The sequence below is a fragment of the Linepithema humile genome, chromosome 1 (assembly GCF_040581485.1).
Source record: "Linepithema humile isolate Giens D197 chromosome 1, Lhum_UNIL_v1.0, whole genome shotgun sequence".
Lineage (NCBI taxonomy): Eukaryota > Metazoa > Arthropoda > Insecta > Hymenoptera > Formicidae > Linepithema > Linepithema humile.
In genome coordinates this window covers 8,709,296-8,729,044 of record NC_090128.1, presented here as the reverse complement: position 1 = coordinate 8,729,044, position 19,749 = coordinate 8,709,296, and the positions used below count along the sequence as shown (strand labels likewise).

The window sequence follows — 19,749 nt, the reverse complement described above, 5'->3', positions numbered from 1 at the left end:
ACTTTCTGGAAGAATGCGCAAAGATGGCCGATACCGATTTAGAATTTGGCAAGACGAGTTAGAAAATGCAGAGAGTAATAATGAAACACTATATCTCATAATCGGACTACGCCCGCTCAAATTTTCATCTTAACGCTTTCATCTTAACGCCGGAAATATATGAGATATAGATTCGAATAATTAAATGACGCTTTGTGATTAGAAATCCGTAATTACTTTCAATTAGATTAATAATAGCCTATAATTATACTTACAATCACGAATCCAAGTTGAATATGCTAATAGCGCCACATAGTATTATCTTTTCGTAGCTGATTACTGCAGACGTATTTCCCTCTGGCGAATTTTTGGGAAGACTCTTCGTGCATTTTTTAGCATCACTTGATAAGTTGCGAATAAATACAATTTCCTATATTATCTACATTTTATTCTGTTTTACTCATTAATCTCTATATTTGAATGAAAAGTTCATCTTACTTCCTGGCGCTGAACTGTCATTTGTTATAATAATCACTTATGACAACACGCACGCTGGCATGATGCACGAATATCTAGATTGCATGTCAGATGCATAGTCAGATGTATGTAATATGTCGGATGACAACGCATAATGTGGACCTTACATTAGAGGCTTCTCCCTGTCAATTCACAAAATGCGTTACCAGACTCCATAGTGCGACGTACTTATGTCGTTCTTTGAAATGACTCTGTGTATTTGTTTTTGTCTGAACATTGTATAAATATTATGTATGAATACTATAATATGTAAGCGTGAAATATCTGATTATATTCTCAACAGTATTATTTTGAAACTTAAGTATATTTTTAGTTAGGAAACAATATATATTTTTAATTACATGTTAGAAATATGACTGGACTATTTGCGTTTTGCATAATCTTTCTAATTCTGTACTGTTTTTTCACCTGGTAAGTGTTAAAGTTTACTTAAAACATAATAGCGTAAAACAAAATGTTTTACAATTGTCCATTTAATTCAAGGGTGATACCAAGGCTGTTAGCATGGCTAGTGAAACGTCGTTACAAGATTCACTTGCGTGTAGGCCATATCTCACTACCATATTTTATTTTACGTGATGTTAATGTAACTAAAAATGGATTCACATTGGTGAGTTTTCTATATTGTTACATAAATGCTAAAATACACAAAGGTATTTAAATATTACAAAAATTATATTTTCAGCAAGTTGAAGAGGTGAGTGTACGCAGCAGCTTGTTCAGTAGCGATGTAGCAAAACTATTGGCTGTTGTCATGAGGGATGTCAGAATAAATAAGGATGTCCCAGTTGATTCAGCATGCAAGATAGAACAGTCCAATGAACTGTTAGATTTTAGGAATAAAAAGATACCTTCAATAATTATAACATTTGTACAGGTATTTATACAAAGCTAGAGTTTTAAGTCATTGTTTCTCCATTACATCAGTTTTGTGTGAATTACATGTTTGTGTTGACATTTGTGTTCCAGTTTATGGCAGTACACGTAGAGAACATAAGTCTACTTGCTCTTGGCAATGGCTGGTTGGCAAATGGAAGTGCGGAAAGTTTAAGTTTAGATGGTAGCATTGTACATGGTGCACGCACACTCTTAGCATCAGCTTCCATTGTCGGCGGTGCTATGAAACTATTGCAACACGCTTCTGACGCGTGTTTATCACAAATAACATTTGCTGGAACAATAGAAGCCACATTTAAAGCTCAGGGAGAACTTTCAGTTGAGGTATAGTATTTGTTAATACATATATTTTAATTTATGAGAGAAATGGTTTCTTAAAGGTTGCTAAAATTGTAGAAAAATTTTATTTTTTATCTAATAATGGTATATAGTAATTTTTATTAAACAAATCTGATCATCAACCGTTTCTAAAAGGAATCAAGTGGGATCTGATTTATAGACACTGTATATCGGAGTAACGCAAACCGAAGGATCCGGCGGTACAGGCCTCATCCAATTTTTACGAGATAGAAGAACATTAAGTACCACAGATGCATGCAGCAATGTACATAACAGTCCCTCCAATGACTTAATAGCTAGATTGGCACCTATTTTACCCAAGGTGAGTCCTTTTTTCTGCTCTAAATAAATAAATAAAATTATAAAAATAATAGACCAATAATGCTTTCAGGATTTTACATTGAGAATCGGTAATTCATTAATAATAGCTGGCAGGGAGGATAGCAGCATGGTTGGTTTGGAGGGTACTTTAAGAAGTCTTCAAGTTCATGCAAAGTTTCAAGCTGACAGAACACAATTAAATTTTTCTGTAAGCTTAGACGGTCTGTGCATACGCGGAAAGCTGCCAATTTTAACTTTACATTCCCTTTCAATCGATACAAAGGTAAATCATACAGTTTTTGCATTGAACAAATATATGATTAAATTATGCTTATTGTTTCAATTTTGTTTAGATGGAGGACAATGTTTTATTCGTCGCTGTACAACTGAACAATCTTTCGATAATATATGATCATAAAGATTGGGAATCGCTGCTGTATACTAATGAAAATGACATTTCAAAACCTGTTAGCGATATATCACTCAGAGATAAACTACCAAATTTTGAAGTTACGTTGACTACGGAGCTGTATGATTCTTCGTTAAATATAAAATTGCCAGATGTACAAGAAGCTTCTTGCGGTGTCACACACATGAAGTTTTCGTTGAATTCATCCACAAGTACGCTTTGCTCTCTTTACTATAAATTATATATACATTTGTATATTTGTGATAATGCAATATTTACACTTTGACAGACAAAACCGAGAACCTAAATACAGAGCTAGTCGTCGAATCTCTATATTGTGCTTTAAATGGTACCAATGGCAACATTTCTGAGACCTCTCATCAATGGGGCACTCCACTTTCTGTCGGAGTATTGCTAGCGACAACTCGTACCAACGCTATAGGAATCGCAGTTGACGCTCTTATCACGGAATGGAGTTTGGAGCTTGCAAAATTTCTGGAACAAGCTTACAAGTAACGATAAAATTAGATTTTATTATAAAAAGGGAAATGTAGCGCGGATTAAGCAATCTTGAAACTAATTGTAGATGCTACAAAAAGTGTCAGCAGCCTGTGATACGAAAGAAAGATACAATATCGCGCAATTCTATACAATTAAATCTTAAAGTGACGAACTGTAATTTATTCTTTATCGCAGAAAACGAGTGTAAGTATTTAATAAAGTATACAACTTCGTTCGTTTAAAGATTTGATTTCTTACAGTGCGTATGTCTGTTTCAGTGTCCATTATGATGCGTTTGGATATAGCAACTTTAGAACAAACCACAAAACGATTTGTGGGCATGGTGGAAGGCATGAGCGCGATAACTCTTAACAAGAATGAGCCGATTATGTGTCAGCACGCGCAGACTCTAACTCATCCGTTTCTAGCAATACGAAAGTGCAAAGCTTCGATTAATTCTGACATTGTGAACATCAGTCTCGAAGGCACAAATTTAGCATGGAGTCCTAATTTACATCTTCGTTTATTGCAATTCTGGGTGGAGTCCGAAGATTTCAGATCTATCATCACGAAAGAGATGAGTGCAACACGTATTGAAGGTGATAATAAATTATCAATATTTTATGCATTAATACTTATTAATTAATTGCGGTAGAATCTTATAATCCAATGTAATTATATTTACTATTTTTTTTTAGAAGTACACAAAAAGAAACGCATCCTGGACTTGCTAGCTACAGGCGGAATTACCGTCTCTATAGACATTTCTACCAAACATTTTTTGATATTGACGTCCGATCAACTGCGCTGGTCGCAGGGCGAATGGAGACTCAATTACGTTCGAGTCACTCTGGATATGGCTGATGTAATCATGATTGAGGGCTTTGAATTGATCCAGGTAGCCGATAACGCGGAAGTGCGGGTGGAGAGGCAGAGCAACGAGGGTTTCGTGCTGGATTGGAACGAGTGCTGGGCGCTGAATATTGATTCCATCAAAATCTGTTTTCCGTACGAGCATCAATTTACAAACGCGATACAGAATGAGCTGTTTAGCATCAGGAAGTGGCTGAAGGAGATTCACTCGTCGAACGCGCGTAAAGAAGAAACACTGCCCTGCGATTTGATTATCAAGATCAAAGAATGGACGCTCGAGCTCAGTGACGATCCGTTCGAGGTGCGTCTGCGCGACAATTATGAATTGTTGGAGGACGAGTATAAGGAGAGCTTGAAGCGACAGGCGATGCTGGACGCGAAAGTGCAGGAGCTCTGTCGTGCGCACTTACTGCTTCCGCAGGGGAAGGTCGAGGAACTGTATGCCAGTTTGAATAAGAAGAATGCGGAGATCTACGTACAGAGATGGAAGCAGATGCAACGGGCCGGTCCCGCGAGAACACGGCTGTTCGCGTGGACCATGCTGGATCTGGAAATATTAGCCCTAGCCGACCCGTCCGTAAACGGCACGGAGAAGGCGACGAGAGCTCTCAGAGAGATGGACTCGGAAACACCTTGGCCTGAGGATGGTCTGGAATTCAGCACGTTGTGGGTCCGCGGAATCAGCCTGAAGTGCGCCGAGTGGAAGCTGCAACTTCGCGACTTCCCGCAGCCGCTGCTTTTGGTAGAGAGCTTGAACGTATGGGGCAGACTGGCCGGGGCGGAGGCCCTGGCGCCGCTCAGAGCGAAGAGGACCGTCCGAATCGAAATCGGCGCTCCGTGGGAGGATATCGTTGTGGAGAGAGGTATGACATCCTTGAAGTACTATCACGATCTTAATTGGGACATCGACAAGTTTAGATACGCGTTCGGGCCGTGCTGGGAGCCGGTGATAGCGCAGTGCAACCTCAGTTTCGAGAAGATCCTCCATCCGTCGAGAGACCCGAGTCCGCCGTTGCCGTTCTGGGACAGAATGCGACTGGCTCTTCACGGCAGAGTAACGCTCTGCGTGAAGCAGCTGACGGTGTTGCTGCACGGCTCTCTGGATCCGTACAACACGACGGAGGAGATGGAGCTCACGTGGACCGGGCTGGAGCTCGACTGGACGCAGGGGAAGATCATCATCAAAGGCGACCTTGACGTGTACGTGCGCACGGCTAGCAAATACGATGACTGCCGATTGCTGCACCTACCCAACGTTAGATTGAGCGTCAAACTGGCGTGGGTGTGTCTGGGCGATCCGCGTGATCATCATACTGCTATTCCCTGCGCCCCGGATCGATTGCCGGAGTATTCCAGTAATCAAGAGCACGATTCGTTCCGAGCTTTCCGCTCGCAAAATGTCAACGTCAGCCTCGCGCTGGAGACCAAGCCGACCGGCTCGCCTACGCTGGCCAGCGCGCCCACGGCGCTGCTTTACGGCAGTACGTTGAGATGGTTCGAGAATCTCAAGCTAATACTGTCGGGAGCGACGAGACCTACGAGAAAGGGCCCGTTGTTCAAGAATATCCGACCCAGGAAGAAACAGTTGAGCAGACACTACCGGAAGGTACGGCTGACTTTGGCCTTCCATCGTTTCCACGTCAACTACTGGATGTCGTTCGCCATGCAGCGGGGCTTCGAGGTGACCGGCGGTCGTGTAGCCTGCAGCTCGGAGCACAATCTGGCCTTGCATCCGATCGACGACGGGCTGATTCATCGACCGCGAGCGGAATGGTCCATCGTGTATATGAATTGCGAGCTGAGCGACGCGGAGATCTGGTTGAAGAGCGCGCTGCAGGAGGACGAGATGGAGAGCGCGTCGTTACGCCAGCCGGTCGAGAAGTGTTACTGCTTGAGCGTGGCGCGCGTTAGCTACGGCAGAGAGGCGATGGTCGCCGGCGTGAGCGGCGACACGCCGATCCATCGGCTGGTCGTGCACGATCTGCGAGGCGCTTGGACGAAGACCAATCGCGACGTTGCATTTGCGCTCTTCGACTCCTTCATCAAGACCCAGCAGCTCAAGAAGAACCTGTCGACCGCGGCGCTTAAGGGCTTTCATCGTGACAACAGCTCGACGCCGCACAAGAATCGCACGACCGCCAGACCGTCCGTCGGTGATCAACAGAACACACCCACCCAGGTGACACCGTCGTCGTCCGCTGTGGTGAAGCCGCAGCAAGGTGAAGCGGCGGGGATGCTGCAGAGGTTGATAGCAGAGGCCACGAATAAACCCGTAGCCTTCAGCGACGATCTGTCGGTGCAGACTAGAGGGCAACAGTTGCGTGGTCTAGCAGCGTGCCACCAGGACGACGTCTTGCACAAGAACTGGCTAAGTATGTAACCTTTTTGTCTCCTCGTTATTCATGAACATTAGAAAATGACGATTTGTATGAACTATATCTTCTTTGCCGATGGAAAGAACTACAGCTAAGTAAACAAAATATTTTTCAGTCGCTTTGGTAAACAGCCAAGTGCTGTTGAAGGGCATCGAAACGCGCGGCTACGTGATCCTTTCGGCAGCCAAGGCGGAGATACTGCAAAGGGTACATCATCCAGTTTGGAAAGAACGCTCTCTCGTTCCGAAAACTACCTGGGTCGGCTCGTTGGAGACCATGCAGTACTACGCTACCGTGAGCGCGAACATCGATGACAATATCGATGATAATATCATGTGGCTGACATTGGATAATATACAGGTATGTTTGTTGGAGCGAATAGAAAAATATCATCTGCAGTGAACAATATATTGTACAATGTATCGTAAAATTGTTTTAGGAGAAAGATTCTACCATCATAGCCGGTTTGCCGGACGTCCCGGCTTTGGTAGGATCCGGCCAGAGCGTCGGCGGAGTGGTCAGTCAAACGGTGGGGGGCGGTGGCGGTCCTCAGCATCAATTGCAGCGCATAGTGTCCCGGTGCAAGTGCGAGTTCTTCTACGTCGGTTACGGTCAGACCTTGGACGTCGGTTGCTTAAACCAAGTGCCGCCACCGCTGAGAGAGGAGGTCAGTCCGTGGGAAAGGAAAGACTTAACCGCAGCCGACGCGTTCACATTGATGCATCACGATCTGGATGTGTGCACCAACTCGTTGCAGTACGCAATGATATTAGACATAGTCAACAATTTGCTGCTGTACGTGGAGCCGAGACGGAAGGAAGCCTCGGAGAGGTTGCAGCGGATGAGATTCCAGTTGCAGCTGCACTCCGTCGACGACCAGAAGAGGCCGATACAGCAATTGCAGAACACAGTGCGCGGCTTGGTGGCAAAATTGCGGCGATTGGAGCGCGAGACGTATTTGGTGCAGAAAGCGCTGGCCGACGAATCGAGTCCGGAATTACTAACGGAGATGGAGCGTTTGGAGGCGGGCGTTTTCGAGTGCAAGGAACAGCTCAGCGCCAGAGCGGAGGAGCTGGACGTCATGCTGAGTTGCTACAAGGAAACCACCGCGCCGGCCGCCGCGTCGACCACGTTGAAGGACAAACCGGCCGCGGTGGCCAGAGTGGCGGAGATTTGCTTCAAACATGCACAATGGAGGCTGACGGATGCGGACGGTCAGCTGGGTATCGCGGATCTTATTCTAACTAATTTTCTTTACACAAAAACGAGCAAGACCGACGACTCGGTGGAGCATCTGCTGGAGCTGGGATACGTTCGAATGACAAATTTATTGCCGAATCAAATTTATACAGAAGTATTAGTGCCCACGGAGCTGCAGAGTAATATGCCTGTTGATCGGCAGAGAGCTCTTCGAGTCTTCTGCAGGGAAAAGGCACCGGTGGCGGGGATATCTGTGAAGGAACACTTTGAGATCAATGTAGTTCCTCTTACGATAGGTGAAAAAAAAACGAATATATAACCTTTATATATCATATTGAACAAAGTGATTTTACGTTTCTTTCTTCTTTTTTAGGTCTGACGAAAAAGTTTTTTAACACTATGCTCAAGTTCTGTTTCCCTGAAAGGGATCCGGAAGGCATAGAGGAAGCACCAGCACCGCAACGTGATTCATCTTTTTACGTACCCATCGAAAGGAGAGATGATGTGGAAAAAATGAAGGAAAGAGCGGACAAGAACAAATTGTTTATATATATTAAGATACCGGAAGTACCCGTTCGCGTGTCTTACAAGGTAAGGATCTATAAGTTGAAAAAACTAAGACACTCTTCTTGTTACAGTCATTCGCAATTTATTTCTTAAACTCTAACGTTACTTTCGCAGGGAAACAAGGAAAAGAATCTTGAGGATGTACGCGACTTTGCGCTAGTCATACCGACCTTAGAGTATCACAATGTCACATGGACGTGGCTCGATCTGCTTTTAGCTATGAAAAGTGATTCCAGACGCGTAATACTGAGCCAGGCAATCAAACAAAAATTACAAATAAAACCGAGGGGCCCGCCCGAGGAGTCCACGCCGCAGGAAGAGGACAAGGCTCGTCTTTTATTAGGCACCAGGCATCTTCCTGGGGACGCGAGAAAAAAGAGCGTTTTCAAATTTAAATAATTATACATCACGCGCCTTATGTATTCTAGTAATTTATTATGGCATGAATAAACATTATGTACAGGCTTTTGTTCGTCTTCGTTGTGTAACAAATACATTGTATAAATAAATCTTATGTAATATACATCTCTTCTTGAAGCATTGCAATGTCTCTATGTTTTCTGAATTGCAATTAAAATAAGAGTGTAATGTTAATACAGATAATTTCTGAAAGGCTGTGTTTGTAACTTATTCTATTGTTATTTGCAGCTGGTATTTTTTATAATATACTGTTAGTAAAAGTAATCTCATTATGGCAATTATATTGAAATTGAACCTATAGTTTAAAATATAAAGAATTAAAAACTTACAGTCTAAAATCACAAAAATTATGCTTCGCAAAATCTATCTTCAACTAAATAAATTAATTTTATCTCTTTACATATATACATATATAAAATTACTTTGTGCTGACTATAAAAAGTCCGAGTGATACAAGCTATCTTGTTGAACCCTGCTAATGGATTGCATTAGCATTAAAATTGTTCAAGTATTTACAAACTATGTACAAAGCTACAGAGTTATTAGAGGCGCTTCGGTAGTCTTCTTCGCGTGTCTCCATGCATTCAGATCCGTCAAGATTCGCCTGCCGTATGCTGTATGGAGCTCACGGAAAGTTATTCTAGTTCTAGCTACATTCTCTGTTCTGGCAGGCGCTGATCTGACGCTCTGGGAACGATGATGAGAGTCTGGTCTGTTAAATGGATTATGCCGTTGTCTTGGTGGTGCCTTCGGCGATTGCACTGGTGTGACTGCTGTTTCTTCCTCTACAGCGTCCAACTGACGTTGCAGCTCTGTCACCATAAGCTTCATGTAATCATAACTGGCGCATGCCAATGCCTTCATCCATTGTTCCATAGATTCCTGCATATTATTATTTATTAAGCACAATTATTAAGCTCAAATTTATATATATAATGTATTATTAATATCTACCTGAGATTCTGCTGCCAAGGCATAACTTCTGTTGTTTGGTCCATGAAAAACTATTTTGAAGCCAAACTGCTCTTCATCCTCCGCTAGCTCGATTGTACAACCTTCGAGCACGATCATGCCCACCGGCTCTTTGTCACCGCGACGGTCGAAATAGAATAATATATTTCCTTTAAGAACAAACCATCGCCTTTGATATCCACGATTCATTTCGCCGCGTTTATTCAACCAGCCTTCACGGTCCACCGGTGTTGCAGAGGTTGCAAATGCCACCATGTTTTTCTCATTAATTTTCATGGTGTTTTAACGGCAAATTTTCGTTTGATTTTTCGATAATTTGCAACCTGATATACGTCAAACTTCGTCGTTGATTTAAATCAGTTTAAGATGAATTTTTTCAGATTATGCTGTATAGGTGCGCCTTCTTCTCTTATCAATTTAATATTGCAATTAAATGTATAAAGGTATATGTTTTTATGTTAATGATAAGAGCATTGAAAATTGATACTGATAGACAGGACTCGATATCATCATATTATTTGAGGTTATATGTTATGATTATTTTATCCGTAAGAGATCAAAAGAAATATTGCAAGGGCTTTATTATCGTTCTTATGTACTGCAATATAGCTCATGTTATGTAATGCATGAATCTTATATCACATAATAAAATGACAATCCCATCATACGTTCTGTATATACATATATAAAATGTCACCTATGAGATAAGACTGCATTTAACTGCATAAACCACAAGATACAATTTGGCGCGTTCCCAAATTCATCAAAAAAACGTTGAACTTTTGCTGCTGAGTTTTCATTAGTAGCGATAATAATACAACGATTTAGCTTTAAAAGAGAGATTTGATTAGTCTTGATCTAGAAATATGCACCAATCATTGATCGTTATTTAACGCTTGCACAATGCTTGTTTCCAGAACATGAGCATTCCTTTCTTTCATAGTTCTATACACATCGGAAGAAAATCGAAGCCATTGCCAGCCATTGTTGGTTATTGCGTTTTTCGACAAAGTTAAGATATGTGAAAAGTATAAAGCGTTGTCGTAAAAGCAGAAGTGAATTAATTATAAGCGACAATTATGTCGTGGTAGTAGAATGGAATAGGAATTGTTTGACGAACATTGTGAAAAAGGGTACGTATATCTCCGTTATCTAAATACCGGCTGACACCGGTGTGTAGATATTAATTTTCCACGCGTCGCACACAATCGGACATATTATAGAATTTCGTATTAAAATTTGCTTTCAACATAATTAGTGCATTTTACACAGTTATATCTTAAAATTGAGAATTGATCTAAAAAATATTTTATCACATTGTAGTCTAAAGAGCGGGAGAAATCGATGTGAGCATACAGCAGGGAAAATTAATTAAAAATTTTATTTTGCATTTCAGTTAAGAAACATTTGTAGTCATGTCTCTTCCACCGTATTTGCTGGGCCCCAATCCATGGGCTACAATGATGGCCCAGCAACAAGCCCAGATAGCAGCCGCCCAAGCGCATGCACAGGCTGCAGCTCATGCTCAAGCAGCACATCATGCTCATATGCAGGCTATAACTGGACCACCATTGCCTCAAGTGCCTAAACAACCGGAAGTCTTGTCTGAAGATAAACTTCAAGAAAAGGGTAAGAGAATTGTTATCCTGTATTATTTATACTTAACTAATAACAATATTAATTGTTTTAGCACAAAAATGGCAGCAGTTACAATCAAAACGGTTTGCAGAGAAGAGGAAATTTGGCTTTGTAGATGCTCAGAAGGAGGATATGCCAGCCGAACACATAAGAAAGATTATCAGAGATCACGGTGATATGAGCAGTAGAAAATACCGACACGACAAGCGTGTTTATTTGGGGTAAGTTGTCGTTCAAGTCGATGCACAATTGAATTTGCTATAAATGTATCTGTTGTAGGGCACTGAAGTACATGCCACACGCTGTTATGAAACTGTTAGAGAATATGCCTATGCCATGGGAACAAATAAGGGATGTAAAAGTCTTATATCACATTACGGGAGCCATTACATTTGTGAATGAAATACCTTGGGTTATAGAACCTGTATACATTGCGCAATGGGGGTGAGATACAAAGACGCTCTTTATGTGAAAGCCAGAAATTGTGCAGATTTCAAGTTTTAATTTTCTTCCAGTACTATGTGGATTATGATGAGAAGGGAAAAAAGGGATCGTAGACATTTCAAGAGAATGAGATTTCCGCCCTTCGATGACGAAGAACCTCCTTTGGATTACGCGGATAACGTTTTGGATGTTGAACCTTTAGAGGCCATACAAATTGAACTCGATTCGGAAGAAGACGAATCTGTCGCTTCATGGTTTTATGAACACAAACCGTTAGTCGGAACAAAGTAAGTTGATCCACATTCGAATTTTATACAAAAGTATTTGTCTTTTGAGTATTCTTTAATGATGAAAAGCGTAGGGGTCCTGAAATCAACTGTACTGTGAGTTGACAACTTGAATAGTTGTGTATTGTTGCGATTGATGATGCAAGCTGTTCAAGTTGGAAAACTGCTACTCTGAAAGAATACTTTTAGGAATATTATTTATCCACTGCACGCATAATGTGGAATCTAATTCATAAAACATATTTCAGACACGTTAATGGATCTACATATCGGAAATGGAATCTGACACTACCACAAATGGCTACTTTGTACCGCTTGGCTAATCAGTTGTTGACTGACTTGGTAGATCAAAATTTTTTTTATCTATTTGACCCTAAGTCATTTTTCACTGCAAAAGCTTTGAATATGGCTATTCCTGGAGGACCGAAATTTGAACCGCTAGTAAAGGACTCGAATGCCGCTGATGAAGATTGGAACGAGTTTAATGACATAAATAAAATCATCATTAGGCAGCCTATCAGAACAGAATACAGGATTGCCTTTCCTTATCTGTACAATAATATGCCTCACTTTGTGCATCTTTCATGGTAAGGCACAATTTATATAGTTAAATTTTGTATCATTAAATTTATTTTCCACACTAGTTTTGAGATCTGTTTGTTAATATGAAATGGTCTTACTAGAAGTGTGGCAGAGGAAATATAGTGATTGTTATTCGTATCTTTTGTGAAGATTATAGAAAGAAACCGCTGATATCACTTACAAGACTCATATTATCTTTTAATATAAAAGTATTTTATGTTTTATATTGTCTATTAAACAGATATTTTACAGGTATCATGCACCAAATGTTGTGTATATAAAAACTGAAGATCCAGATTTACCTGCGTTCTACTTCGATCCATTAATCAATCCAATCTCTCATCGAAATTCTTTAAAGGTAATAGTAAAAATGATAAAGATAAGGTAATAACAATTCTTTAATTCTTTAAGGCAGCGAAGACAGTAAATTCCTTAGAATAGTTTTTATATTGTTCAATTGTTATTGCAGACAATAGAGCCACAAATTGAAGACGACGAAGACTTTGTTCTACCTGGCGATGTGCAACCGTTTCTTCAAGAGATACCTCTCTATACTGATAACACAGCGAATGGAATAGCTCTTTTATGGGCGCCAAGACCGTTTAACACGCGTTCCGGCAGAACGAGGAGGGCCATCGACATTCCGTTGGTCAAGTCGTGGTATAGAGAACATTGTCCACCCGGTCAACCCGTGAAAGTACGAGTCAGTTATCAGAAACTGCTGAAATATTTCGTACTGAACGCTTTGAAACACAGGCCGCCGAAGCCGCAGAAGAAACGATACCTATTCCGCTCCTTCAAGTCGACCAAATTTTTCCAAACGACAACGATAGATTGGGTGGAAGCCGGTCTACAGGTGTGCCGTCAGGGATACAACATGTTAAATCTACTTATACATCGAAAAAATCTCAATTATCTTCACCTGGATTACAACTTCAATTTGAAGCCCGTCAAGACGCTCACGACGAAAGAGAGAAAGAAGTCGCGTTTCGGTAACGCCTTTCATCTATGTCGAGAGATTCTTCGCTTAACTAAACTCATTATCGATTCCCACGTTCAGTATCGGCTCAACAACGTGGACGCTTTCCAACTCGCCGACGGACTGCAGTACATTTTCGCGCATGTTGGCCAATTGACCGGAATGTATCGATACAAGTACAAATTGATGCGGCAAATTAGGATGTGCAAGGACTTGAAGCATCTGATTTATTATCGTTTCAATACTGGACCGGTCGGTAAAGGCCCTGGTTGCGGATTCTGGGCGCCCGGTTGGCGCGTTTGGCTGTTCTTTATGAGAGGCATCACTCCATTGCTGGAAAGATGGCTGGGTAATTTACTATCGAGACAATTCGAAGGTCGTCATTCGAAAGGTGTAGCAAAGACAGTAACAAAGCAGCGAGTTGAGTCGCACTTTGATCTAGAATTACGAGCGTCTGTGATGCACGATATAGTGGACATGATGCCCGAAGGAATAAAACAAAACAAAGCGCGGACGATTCTTCAACATCTGAGCGAGGCGTGGCGCTGTTGGAAGGCGAATATCCCGTGGAAGGTGCCGGGTCTGCCAATTCCGATCGAGAACATGATATTGCGTTACGTCAAGATGAAGGCTGACTGGTGGACGAATACGGCTCATTACAATCGAGAGAGAATACGGCGTGGGGCAACGGTAGACAAGACTGTGTGCAAGAAGAATCTTGGTCGCTTAACGCGCCTTTATCTGAAGGCCGAACAGGAGAGACAGCATAATTATTTAAAAGACGGCCCGTACATATCGCCGGAGGAAGCCGTAGCCATATTTACCACGTCGGTGCATTGGCTGGAGTCTCGAAGATTCGCGCCAATACCGTTCCCTCCATTGTCGTACAAACATGACACGAAGCTGTTGATATTAGCTTTGGAACGCTTGAAAGAGGCGTACAGCGTTAAATCTAGGTTAAATCAAAGTCAACGTGAAGAATTAGGATTGATAGAACAGGCGTATGATAATCCGCACGAGGCGTTATCCAGAATCAAACGACATCTGCTCACGCAGAGAGCCTTCAAGGAAGTCGGCATCGAGTTTATGGATCTTTACAGTCACTTGATTCCCGTGTACGACGTGGAGCCGCTCGAGAAGATTACGGATGCCTATTTAGACCAGTATCTGTGGTACGAAGCTGACAAAAGGCGATTGTTCCCACCTTGGGTGAAGCCGGCCGACACAGAACCGCCGCCGTTACTCGTCTACAAATGGTGTCAAGGTATTAACAATCTGCAGGACGTGTGGGACGTGAGCGAGGGCGAATGCAACGTACTGCTGGAATCGAAATTCGAGAAGCTGTACGAGAAGATCGATCTCACGCTGCTCAACAGACTGCTGCGCCTGATAGTTGATCACAATATCGCCGATTACATGACGGCGAAGAACAACGTTGTCATTAATTATAAGGATATGAATCACACCAACAGTTATGGCATTATCAGGGGACTGCAATTCGCATCTTTCATCGCCCAGTATTACGGATTGGTGTTGGACTTGCTGGTGTTGGGTCTTCAGCGAGCCAGCGAGATGGCCGGCCCGCCGCAAATGCCGAATGATTTCTTAACGTTCCAGGACGTCGCTTCCGAGATAGCGCATCCTATTCGATTGTACTGCCGCTACGTCGACAGGATACATCTGTTCTTGCGCTTCTCCGCCGACGAAGCGAGAGATCTCATCCAGCGTTATCTCACCGAACATCCCGATCCGAACAACGAGAATATCGTTGGCTACAACAATAAGAAGTGCTGGCCGCGGGACGCCCGTATGAGACTGATGAAGCACGACGTGAACCTGGGTCGCGCCGTTTTCTGGGACATCAAGAATCGGCTGCCGCGTTCAACTACCACTATCCAATGGGAGAACAGCTTCGTCAGCGTCTACAGCAAGGATAATCCTAATTTGTTATTCAACATGAGCGGGTTTGAATGTAGAATCTTGCCTAAGTGCAGAACGACTCACGAAGAATTCACGCATCGGGACGGTGTCTGGAATCTCCAGAACGAGATCACGAAAGAGAGAACAGCGCAGTGCTTCTTGCGCGTCGACGACGAGAGCCTGCAGCGCTTCCACAATCGAGTCAGGCAGATTCTCATGGCCTCGGGCTCGACTACATTCACGAAAATTGTCAATAAATGGAACACCGCGCTGATAGGTTTGATGACTTACTTCAGGGAAGCCGTGGTGAACACGCAAGAGTTGCTGGATTTGTTGGTCAAATGCGAGAACAAGATACAGACGCGTATCAAGATCGGATTGAACTCCAAGATGCCGTCGCGTTTTCCGCCCGTCGTATTTTACACGCCCAAGGAATTGGGCGGCCTGGGAATGCTCTCCATGGGTCACGTGTTAATACCGCAATCCGATTTAAGATGGTCGAAGCAGACGGACGTCGGGATCACTCACTTCCGTTCGGGCATGAGTCACGATGAGGATCAGCTGATTCCAAATTTGTACCGTTACATACAGCCCTGGGAGTCGGAATTTATCGACTCGCAGCGCGTCTGGGCGGAGTACGCTTTGAAGCGACAGGAAGCCAATGCTCAGAATCGCAGACTCACTCTGGAGGATCTCGAGGACAGCTGGGATCGCGGTATCCCCAGAATAAACACGCTGTTTCAGAAGGACCGGCACACGCTGGCGTACGACAAGGGGTGGCGCATTCGCACGGAATTCAAGCAGTATCAGGTGCTGAAGCAGAATCCGTTCTGGTGGACTCATCAGCGTCACGACGGCAAGCTGTGGAACTTGAACAATTATCGAACCGACATGATCCAGGCGCTCGGCGGCGTCGAAGGCATCCTCGAGCACACTCTCTTCAAGGGCACTTACTTCCCGACGTGGGAGGGTCTTTTCTGGGAGAAGGCGTCCGGCTTCGAGGAGTCCATGAAATACAAAAAGCTAACGAACGCGCAACGCTCCGGACTTAACCAGATTCCTAATCGGCGATTCACTCTCTGGTGGTCGCCCACTATTAATCGCGCCAACGTTTACGTTGGTTTCCAGGTGCAACTCGATTTAACGGGCATATTTATGCACGGCAAAATACCGACCCTGAAGATCTCGCTGATCCAGATATTCCGCGCTCACTTGTGGCAGAAGGTACACGAATCCATTGTGATGGATCTCTGTCAGGTATTCGATCAGGAATTGGACGCGCTTGAGATCGAGACCGTGCAGAAGGAGACTATACATCCGCGAAAGTCCTACAAAATGAACTCCTCGTGCGCCGACATCCTGCTGTTCTCCGCCTACAAATGGAACGTGTCCCGACCATCGCTTCTCGCCGATTCCAAGGACGTGATGGACAACACGACCACGCAGAAATATTGGATCGACGTACAGTTGCGATGGGGCGACTACGATTCGCACGACATCGAACGGTATGCTCGCGCCAAGTTCTTAGACTACACTACGGACAACATGTCGATCTATCCGTCGCCCACCGGTCTCTTAATAGCCATCGATCTCGCGTACAACCTGCACAGCGCTTACGGCAATTGGTTCCCCGGCTGCAAACCGCTCATACAGCAAGCCATGGCGAAGATCATGAAGGCGAATCCGGCTCTGTATGTGTTACGAGAACGTATTCGTAAAGCTTTGCAACTATACTCGTCCGAACCCACGGAGCCTTATCTGTCCTCGCAGAACTACGGCGAGCTCTTCTCCAATCAGATCATATGGTTCGTCGACGACACGAATGTGTATCGCGTGACGATTCACAAAACTTTCGAGGGTAACTTGACGACGAAGCCGATCAACGGCGCCATTTTCATCTTCAATCCACGCACGGGACAGCTCTTCCTGAAGATTATTCACACTTCCGTCTGGGCCGGTCAGAAGCGTCTCGGCCAACTGGCCAAGTGGAAGACTGCCGAAGAGGTTGCCGCGTTGATTCGCTCCTTGCCGGTGGAGGAACAGCCGAAGCAAATCATCGTCACCAGAAAAGGAATGTTGGATCCGTTGGAAGTGCACTTGCTGGACTTCCCTAACATTGTCATCAAAGGATCCGAATTACAATTACCGTTCCAGGCGTGTCTCAAGGTAGAGAAGTTTGGTGATCTGATTCTGAAGGCGACCGAACCGCAGATGGTACTGTTTAATCTTTACGACGACTGGCTGAAGACCATTTCGTCTTACACCGCGTTCTCGCGGCTAATTCTGATCCTGCGCGCTCTACATGTCAACACCGAGAGAACTAAGGTCGTGCTGAAGCCTGACAAGACCACCATTACCGAGCCGCATCACATATGGCCGTCGTTAACAGACGACGAGTGGATCAAGGTGGAGGTGCAGCTGAAAGATTTAATTTTGGCGGATTACGGCAAGAAGAACAACGTCAATGTCGCGTCGCTTACGCAATCCGAAATCCGCGACATCATCCTGGGTATGGAGATAAGCGCGCCGTCCGCCCAACGTCAACAGATTGCCGAGATTGAGAAGCAGACGAAAGAGCAGAGTCAGCTCACCGCCACCACCACGCGAACAGTGAACAAGCACGGTGATGAGATCATCACCGCGACCACGTCCAACTATGAGACGCAGACATTCAGCTCGAAGACCGAGTGGCGTGTGCGCGCCATCTCCGCGACGAATCTTCATCTCAGAACGAATCACATTTATGTCTCGTCCGACGACATCAAGGAGACTGGCTACACTTACATTCTGCCGAAGAACGTGCTGAAAAAATTCGTCACAATCTCCGATCTGCGTGCGCAGATCGCCGGTTATCTGTACGGCATCAGTCCACCTGACAATCCTCAGGTAATTGTTTAATGAATCTTGTGCATCTCATCTTGATGCAATTTATCTTTTATGAATTTTTTTCAAAATTTTGTATTTTAAATATTCTTTTTTATATATTCTAATTTTGTTTGATATGTGACAGGTGAAAGAAATCAGGTGCATCGTAATGGCGCCGCAATGGGGAACCCATCAGACAGTCCACTTACCAAACTCACTTCCTAATCATCAGTACTTAAAAGAAATGGAACCACTGGGATGGATACACACACAGCCTAACGAGTTGCCTCAACTGTCACCGCAGGACATATCCACTCACGCTCGAGTTATGGCTGAGAATTCTATCTGGGACGGCGAGAAGACTATCGTTATCACTTGCAGTTTCACGCCCGGTTCCTGTTCCCTTACGGCGTACAAACTGACTCCAAGTGGCTTCGAATGGGGCAAGCAGAATACTGATAAAGGCAATAATCCAAAGGGTTACCTGCCGAGTCACTACGAGAAGGTGCAGATGCTTCTATCTGACCGTTTCCTCGGCTTCTTCATGGTGCCCAGTCAAGGTTCGTGGAACTACAATTTTATGGGCGTGAGGCACGATCCCAACATGAAGTATGAACTGCAATTGGCGAATCCGAAAGAGTTCTATCACGAGGTGCACAGGCCAGCGCACTTCCTCAATTTCTCGAGCTTGGAAGACGGCGACGGTGTTGGAGCTGATCGGGAAGACATGTTTGCATAAACTAAACTATTATAATAATTTTTGAATGCTAGTGATTTTAATAAAAGTGCAGAACACGTATAAGCAGCGATACCAACAGCGAAAGTGTTGTAATGTTCTTTATCTTTTTGTTTCTCATGTAACCATGGCATACGTAAATCAATATATATATATATATATGTATATGTAATATATTTTTTATATTTTTAGCATACATAGTAACAAAAACATAGATAGAAAATTTACATGGGCTCTAAGAAGCCCCCCTGCGTTGCTGAATATAAATTTATCAAAGCATTACATCGATGTATGCACATAAAAGTATTGGATTAAATTAATCATCTTTCATTATTGTTTGATGTATTTAAATGATATAAATGTTTTTATTGCTTTAAAGTGTAAAATAATTCAATATTTGATATAAAACGTTTAGGAATGGTGAGTAGCGAAATAAAAATTATATATGACAAGTAACTTTATGGTACCAAGTGGATCACATTGAAATTATGCACAAGTGCATCTCACTGAAAGCTTTATTATTATATTTAAGACATGAGAGAGGGAGAAACGTTTAAAAAACTATTCATTTTTCTAAACCTAAAGAAATTTAATATATTCTATTAAAAAAAAAAAATTTATAATTGCATTAAAAAACAAAATTAAAAATAATAAAAGTAATTACAAATAATATATAAAAAAATTCTTAAAAAATTTAAATTCGTAAGTGCTACCACACACACACATAAAGAACCACCGACAATGAGAAGAGGAGATCCAAGAAGCAAGTATTTTGTTTTCTTCGTTTCTTATCTTTAAAAATATATAATTTTTTTCTTTCATAAACATTTAGAAAATTTTCCTTTACATCGATCGTACATAAATTCATGAATCAGATCAAATACTGTCTTTCAAATCATCTTTGATAT

The 19,749-nt window shown here is 43.0% G+C and overlaps 3 protein-coding genes across 4 annotated transcripts; 2 read left to right on the top strand and 1 right to left on the bottom strand.

Moving 5' to 3' along the window:
* Positions 1 to 22: 22 nt before the first annotated feature.
* hob (hobbit) lies at positions 23 to 8,548 on the top strand. Of its 2 annotated transcripts, none has more exons than XM_067359843.1 (15): positions 23 to 927; positions 1,000 to 1,126; positions 1,202 to 1,393; positions 1,486 to 1,737; positions 1,913 to 2,074; positions 2,144 to 2,356; positions 2,427 to 2,694; positions 2,772 to 2,994; positions 3,069 to 3,187; positions 3,262 to 3,582; positions 3,685 to 6,228; positions 6,347 to 6,591; positions 6,671 to 7,727; positions 7,805 to 8,022; positions 8,113 to 8,548. In XM_067359843.1, the coding sequence occupies exons 1-15, from the start codon at positions 869 to 871 to the stop codon at positions 8,395 to 8,397; spliced, it is 6,285 nt and encodes a 2,094-aa protein (XP_067215944.1). In that variant the 5' UTR covers positions 23 to 868; the 3' UTR covers positions 8,398 to 8,548. The 2 variants fall into 2 exon arrangements, with proteins under 2 accessions (XP_067215944.1, XP_012235996.2); XM_012380573.2 differs by having other exon boundaries at positions 3,682 to 6,228.
* LOC105680115 (Inositol phosphatase interacting protein) lies at positions 8,414 to 10,135 on the bottom strand. Its single transcript, XM_012380574.2, has 2 exons — positions 9,373 to 10,135; positions 8,414 to 9,300 (listed from the first exon to the last, which is right to left on the bottom strand). The coding sequence occupies exons 1-2, from the start codon at positions 9,664 to 9,666 to the stop codon at positions 8,950 to 8,952; spliced, it is 645 nt and encodes a 214-aa protein (XP_012235997.1). The 5' UTR covers positions 9,667 to 10,135; the 3' UTR covers positions 8,414 to 8,949.
* Positions 10,136 to 10,334: 199 nt separating this feature from the next.
* Prp8 (pre-mRNA processing factor 8) lies at positions 10,335 to 19,219 on the top strand. Its single transcript, XM_012380561.2, has 9 exons — positions 10,335 to 10,523; positions 10,787 to 11,019; positions 11,081 to 11,249; positions 11,308 to 11,472; positions 11,544 to 11,759; positions 12,008 to 12,346; positions 12,594 to 12,699; positions 12,811 to 18,126; positions 18,251 to 19,219. Exons 2-9 carry the CDS (start codon positions 10,806 to 10,808, stop codon positions 18,842 to 18,844), a joined length of 7,119 nt encoding a protein of 2,372 aa, XP_012235984.1. The 5' UTR covers positions 10,335 to 10,523; positions 10,787 to 10,805; the 3' UTR covers positions 18,845 to 19,219.
* The last annotated feature ends 530 nt before the right edge of the window (positions 19,220 to 19,749 follow it).